A 7,815-nucleotide genomic window follows, 5' to 3' on the forward strand; every position below is an offset into this window, starting at 1 on the left:
AAGTTATTGACATAATCAAACTGTCAAAACAATCTAAGTGGTATTCCATAAGGGAATATTTCAGAAATCAGGGACTCAAATTAAGACAAAAGTCAAATAAGACATGTTTGATTTCAATGAGTGTCCATATAATAATTTGTCTTTATTAATCATTGTCACAATATTCTACTGGCGGATGTGAGAATATAACCTACATTAGTAAAAGTTTGATTAGTGTTTACACTAAAATACTCTTTTTTTATTATAGTCTGAGGTAATTAACTATTGACAAAGCTTTGTCGATATACGGCACAATACAAAAAACACACTATCAAAGAATAAGTGAAACAATAAAGAAATTTAATTGAAAGATAAATTGATATAAGAGTCCGATTGACAATGCCGTAATCGTACGAAACGCGTAACACTTAGGAATGTAATGGATTGTTTAAGCTGTTGGTACATAGTATACGATATACATCCGCAACCACAGTAACAGATCGAAATAGAAATGTTGATATGAGAATAAAAAAAGGCTTACATGCGTTATTAACAAAAATTTAATCACTACAAACTTGTACAGACAGAAAGATGTTGCTACACAAGCAAAATATGAATATGTTGTGTTGCTATGTTAAAGTTAATGTTGTCGTTAAGCATGGCCTGCTTTGACTAATCGATAATTTGATGACGATTGGGTTACTAACTTCTAATGCCGCTAGTACAGTAGTACAGCGTGTATCAAAATGAATGACCTGATTTTAAAAACTCAATATCTATTGCTAAAAATGTACTACAAAAATAATATTTATTGCAAAATACTGACAAAATCTTAAAGTTTTAGGTTCATTTTCCAACAGGATGGAGCTCCGCCTCACTGGCACAACAATGTTCGGCAGTTTCTCAACAACACTCTGCCCCACCGCTGGATAGGGCGCACGGGACCTCGAGACAATGCCCTTCATTCTAGGCCTCCAAGATCACCAGACTTGACCCCATGCGACTTTTTCTTGTGGGGATATGTGAAGGAAAAAGTGTTTGTTCCCCATCTAACTCATGACATCGAAGAACTAAAGAACAGAATAACTGTCGCATTAAGGTCTGTGAACGCAGATACGTTGTGTAAGGTTTATGAGGAATTTAGCTATCGTCTGGATGTTGTTCGTGCTGCTGCTGGTGGACATATAGAATATTTGTAATAACATACCTAAAACTTTAAGATTTTGTGAGTATTTTGCAACAAATATGATTTTTGTAATACATTTTTAGCAATAGATACTGAGTTTTAAAATCAGGTCATTCATTTTGATACACGCTGTATATTAATTATATTTTTTTATGAATAACTATTCTACTTAAATAAATCATGTTAGGTATGCCACCATGAGTATTAACCACTCGAAAATATGAAATGCGTACAGATTTGACCGTACAATAAAACTGTACAAAAGTTATTTTCATATTTGAGAATATAAATAAATACACAGCTGTTTAGTTCTACCAGAGGTGGTCGGATGGCTCGCCAGAAACCTGTTTCAGCAAAAGTTATAATTTTTGCCCCATCTAGCTTGTCCAACTACTTGCACTGCCACAAGCTAACTGTTATTTACGATCCTTGGAGATCTGTTTTCTAGATAAGGATACTTAAATTTGCCATCTGGTCATCTAAGTTGAACAACCTCGTTTCTACAAGCATTAGTCCGTTAAATTAAACAATTCTTCTCTTATAATGTATTTGATTACAATATCATGCCGTTGTTTTCCTTCCAGCAAATCGAAATTAAACGAAAACAGTTATATCAATCTTTTATATTCCAATGTTGACGAAAATGCAATACTTTGCCTCGTAGATTACAAGCACAAGTGTAATTGAAGAAAGATGAGCATATAACATGCTCGTTGTAATCCTCGGATTCTTAAGTATAACAGATCCGTTATACGAGCATCGTAGCATCACAAACATTCCTGAAGTAAGTTAATGTTACAGACAACATTTATAATCCATTCATTACGTTGTAAACATATTAGACATAACATTTTCCAACAATATTGAAACGTAACTTGTTTCACGAAAATCTAACATTTGTTAATTTTGTAGTATTTGAGTATATATTACAGAATTTGATATTAGAAACAATACCGTTATTGATTCAGAAGCCTTAACATTCTACAAATGTTTTAAAGAATTATAGCGTTATCATTAACTTTTTATTGACACTTTTAAGAGCAGTGTTTAAGTAAGTTTGAAACTAACTTTCAACTTACTAAAAATAAATTCGTACAACATCTTCAAAATCTCTTCTTATAATTAGATTTTGCCTAATGAAACATTAGAAAGCTATAAGTACGGCTTCTTAATGCTTGTGTTAGTGATACTTATCATAACTAGTAAAAGTTTAAAAATAGTAGCCTACTATATAAATAATACTTCTTCTATCGTACCGTCTTTTCTCTTCCATCACCCTGAGTCATCCTCTCCATCTCAGGAAGTTTCTTCACCAATTTTAGTACTCTCTTGTTCTTCTTTCTTACATTCCTATATACCTAATTTGGCAGCCTGTGTTATCTAATCCTAATCAATTATTTCCACATTACTTTAGTAGTTATCTCTTGATCCTTTCTAAAATTGTTTCTCTCCCGATTCTCCTTCTAGTGACTTTATTACTTTTCTGTTTCTTCTGGTACGATCTGGTAGAATGCTTCTCCTTATAGGAACCTCACCTTGCAGACATGCAATTCTTTTTTCTAAAGAAGATTGCTGACGGAGGCTAAACATCTCACTTGAAACGTCTACCACATGAAAATCCTACACAATATCTCGGAAATACTTTTGTACTGTTTGGGTACTATTCACAGACGTATTCGAGTAAAATAAAAATATTTTGTATGTTTTTGTGAATTGTGATAGCTAAAAAAGAATGAAAAACACGGTTTTATGATTAACATTTAAGCTTTCTCCACTTTAACACATCATTATTGAAAAAGCAATGAGGTAAACAATTTCTTGTAAAACATTTTTTGCGCGTCTCTTGAAGAACGACGCACTAGAAGTTAAGAGCTCTAAAAGTTAACAACGAAGGGCGTAATTAATATTTTAGTAAGCCCTTACAAAATCGGTTATTAGCTATTATTTGAGATTTAGAAAATACTGTATGATCCTATATGATACTATACGTGCTGGATGTGAGTATTGATTTGGAATCATACTCTTTAGATTTATATTTATATTTTAAATGAAGCAATATTTATTACTAACTGTCTTTACTTGTCAGTGAGTGTACAGATCAACCGAGGTACAGTCACAAGACTGAATTCTAGACCTGCTGCACTGTCCCAGTACTGTCCTACATTATGGTACAACAATGATGATAATTATGTAAGTACCTATCCTGTGTGTTATAAACAAGCAATAGATCAAATATTGACAATTTTGTTTCACACAAACCAAATAGCGAGATGTTTAACTTAGACCTGTATGCTTAATTATTAAACAGAAAAACGTGTTTTTTCATTTTTTTGTTATCTCAATCCACAAAAATAAACAAAACCTTTTTCATTTATTCGAATACATGGGTAAATACTAGCAAAATAGAAAAAATACAACATCCTTAGCAATCATTCTTCTTACAATTTTCATAAACTCCTGCTTGCATTTGTTAATTTTGTTTACTCAATTCGACCTTTCTCATGTTTTTCACTACTTGGATATTTGAAATGGTTTATTGTCATCATTTATCAGCCTTTCCTTGCCGTTAATATTACTAACCCACACACTCATTATTACTCTTATAAAATCTCTTTTATATGTTTCCTCTACTTTACCTGTTATTGCTATTTAACAAAAAATGGGTTTTGTTAAAATGCCTCTTCACAAATTAAAAATTCAAATTTTAGATTTTAAAATTTGGAAATCCAAACTCTTATATTTTGGTCCCTTTTATGAAATATACATTGTATATAAGACAGCTCTTATTTGGAAGATGGGCTGCTAAAATACATCTTTATATTTTCCTTAGACTATTATATTGGACTAGCGGATACCTCTGACCGCTTCCTGAGACAACTCCAGTTCACTGTGGTTGTTGACTTCCCCGATTTAAATATTGCAAGGTTAGTTTCATATGTGAAGTCTGGTAAACAGTTGTTATTTTGAAACCTAGTAAACATTTGCGACGAGGAAATTAAAGTTCAAGACATTAGTTTCATTTCTAACTTTGCGACTAAACTACAAAGTCTAAAACTGTTAGATTAACAGTAGTTTTATAATAATAACAACTAAAAGTGTTGATATTTTAATACATTCCACCAAAACAAAATAGTTGATAAGTGATTTATTTTAACATTTTGGGTTATAACTAAAACGTAACCCTGGGCTGTTTATATTATCATGAATGTCCTTAAATTTCTGAAATTTGATTATATGAACTATAGAGACTTGAAATTTCAATTTAGAGATTACGATTTACAATTTATATCGTATTTATTTATTTGATTAAGATGTTAATTTATCATCTAAACCATTTATCTAGAAGTCACTTTTAGGTTACCTTGTGATGGACTCTAGATTATCTATGTTCCTTAGGATATCTCTTATTATCCTTTCTCCTCATCTGTTTCCTTACTCCTCATCCTACGTAAGGTGAGATCATCTGACAAACTTTCCTCTAAATCTTTATTTACGTGATCAACATAACCTGCTAAGTATGCAATTATGGAAAACGAAAATAACTGTCAATATTTTTTTACGAGTTTGTCAACGACTTTGTTTGTACGTAGTTGTGTAAACTGTAGTACCAAGTAAATACATATATAAACAATTATTTTCCTTCACATATTAACTCAACTAGTAATCAACAGTATTTTCACTTCGTAGTTTTAGAGCTGATTTAAGTTTAGGAAATATTTACACCTGTACGAACACAAACACACACACTCGGACAAAATAGTGACCAGGAAATCTGGTAAGGCTTGGAACTAAAACCACTATGATTGAATCTTAAAACTAAATTTTCACTCTTTACAACTTATCTTATTTTACAGAGTCAATAACAGCTTATAGTGCAGGCCATTAAACTGAAAACTCACATACCAACAAACCAACTAAGTTAAGAAATTTAAGTCACACTTTCTTTTACTAAAGTTACTCTTCAAATGTGGTAATCTGTACAATGTACCGTATTTGTATACTTGTCGAAATGTTTACAATAACGAGATAATCATACCGAATAGAGAATCAAGCGTCTGGCATCTCCCCAATGTGAAGACAGAAACCAGGAAGGCTACGAGATGAACTGTACAGGCCCTCATGACACAGCTGATGTAGAAGCCTCTGAGCGACTAGACTGGCGGATCTGGACCTCTCCCGGCCTCGAGCAGTTGCGAACTGACGCTGACCAATAACTTTGCTGATTGTGTCTGTGACCTTAACCCGGGAGTCGCACAAACAGCGTTGCCGGGTTTTACGTTTTCTGCAACTTTTCCTCATTCAGATGCTGGGTTTACCAGAGAGAAGGCGGCAGGCATTTTATTAATAGTTGGTCGGACATCCAATTTGATTAATTCAAAGATTATACAAGAAACATAAAATAAACCCACAGTATCTGTTTAATACTAAGGAAATTCATTTACATTTAGTATTATAGTTTGTACCCTGTGTACTGTATTAATTCCATGTAATTGAATAATTCGGAAATAATAGTAGCCTAAATATATACACAAAAGTGTTTGTAATAGTTAACTATTATTTTGTGAAATTAACTAAGCTTTACATTTATGTAAACATCCTTGTCTAATCAGTGGCGTACCGGTATATAGAAAATTATCATGGGGGCCGGCTGACACACCGGGTGGTTTAAGCGGTATTTTATACCCTCCAAAAATGGGGGTTTGGGAATCTTCCCTAGGGAACCTATTATGCTTTAAGATCTGTTCCGTCTAAAAACAAATTACTAGGTGCAATTTCAATGTTTGTATTTAAAAATTTCGAGGAGGGGGAGTCTTGGACCTTCTTATATACTTCCGTGTGTACTTGAGTTAATTGTAGTATGCTTTCTGAATAATTATACGCGCTATTGAAAATACTAGCGATTCACTGATCCTAATCCAATAAGAAATGTACTTAGTATTCTTTAAATGGACCTATTATATACTATTTTATTATAATTATTGTTTCACGAGTAACTATTATTATGTATTGTTCTGTACATCCAACGATAATAATAACTTAATAACAGTACCTTTATATTGATATAATAAATATTAAGGATTAAAATATCTTGCTAAAAGTATTTGTTTAAAATTATCAACTATTGTTATCAGCTTGTTTCTACTGCACATCAAATAACACCAATCGATGATTTGTTCCAAATATCAAAGTTACAGATTAAAATACAGACTACCATAGGCTAAACAAGACCAACGTAGTCTATGTACAGAGTACATAATTAGGTTTTTAAAATTTCCTGTCAAAATCAGCTGATTCTAAGGCAGTGTCTCGTGACTTATATCGTGAGAGCAGAAAAGCCTACACGCAAGGACTTAGCCTAACAGAGAAATATATTACAAGAGGTAAGTAGGCTATCCTCGTTTCAGAGTGTTGTAAAAATCAGTTGTTTGATTACATAAATCTAAATAAACTAACTCCAGCTGATCCACTACTATAGTTAACATATTTTGACGAAAGAAATAATCTGCCACGGTCGAGGTGGCTCTTGCTACTAGACTTCGCGTCCTAATTTTTGTTTTAATAACGGTACAAAGCATCATATATACAGGATGGCATGCTCGAAACATTTTAAAATTAATTTTAAGTTCGATATGGACTGTTTCTTTAGAAGCATTTTGTCCATTTATTATTTTCAATATAGTCCTGTTATTAAGTTATCCGAGTTTTTAATTCTTTTTCGTTATCTTAAGCAGTAGCCGATCTGTTTACCTTCATTTTCCTTTATGATTAAAAATAACTGATGTAATTTTGTTCTCTGTAATGTTTTATTTGTTCAGAAAGTGCTTTTAATATTTCTCAAAAATTGCTTTTGTAATCCAACTATCTTAGTACTTTTTGTTTTTAAATTTAATTTATAAAGAAACATGTTACACTAAGATGAGAAGTCAAATTTGTTTGGAAATAGGAAATATATTGTCTTTAGAAAGAGTATGATATTGTTCATTCCAATCTTCTCTCTTGAGTGTTTGACCAATAGATTCATATTCGCCATGACTCTAACTAGCTTTCTCCCATGAAACACCAGCCTGATACATCCTGACACCACCACTATCTGCCCATAGGGTCAGATATACGAGTGTTGTTACCACATAGGTGAAAACAGCCTCCCGCATGTTTGTCAACACATTGACAGTGGATGACACCTGATTCCATAATCCAGATTGATACGGGGATGGCAGTCACGCAAGAAGGCGAGCCCACGTATTAAACAAGAAAAAATATTCCCAAATATTTCCCGGAACTATTTAGTTACGTAGTCTTGAAGTTTTAACAATTTACATTAAACTCACAATGTATTTAACAAACAGTTTCTCTCTTCTCATTAGATTGTTTAATATAAATTCAATTAAAAAAAAACATTTTATGAAGGAGATCCTTACTATCCTTTCATCTTACTTAAAAGCTTTCTAATACCATTCAAAGATAGTAAGAAAAACTTTAGAAATAACAAAAAAAGAAAAGGTAACTTCAACAAATTAAGAGGTACAACACATTTTTGATGAAATTTTCTTACCGGAGACCTAGACTACATTGTTAGAAAGAACAAACTTTATTTGAGTTACTGTGAAAATTACGTGTCATTATAACGATCGATTCTTGTTTTCTGCCGC

At 32.4% G+C, this 7,815-nt stretch overlaps 1 protein-coding gene across 3 annotated transcripts in view; it reads right to left on the minus strand.

The window, feature by feature from the left end:
- LOC124362132 overlaps positions 1-5,386 on the minus strand; it is a 70,513-nt gene extending 65,127 nt beyond the window's left edge. Inside the window, exon 1 of one of the 3 annotated variants that reach the window (XM_046816353.1) lies at positions 5,202-5,386. In XM_046816353.1, the coding sequence (XP_046672309.1) occupies positions 5,202-5,286 (85 nt within the window). In that variant the 5' untranslated portion in view covers positions 5,287-5,386. The remainder of the gene's footprint in view (positions 1-5,201) is intronic. The other 2 variants (XM_046816350.1, XM_046816351.1) reach the window with 2 other exon arrangements.
- Between the last annotated feature and the right edge of the window lie 2,429 nt (positions 5,387-7,815).

The sequence above is a fragment of the Homalodisca vitripennis genome, chromosome 5, assembly GCF_021130785.1.
Source record: "Homalodisca vitripennis isolate AUS2020 chromosome 5, UT_GWSS_2.1, whole genome shotgun sequence".
Lineage (NCBI taxonomy): Eukaryota > Metazoa > Arthropoda > Insecta > Hemiptera > Cicadellidae > Homalodisca > Homalodisca vitripennis.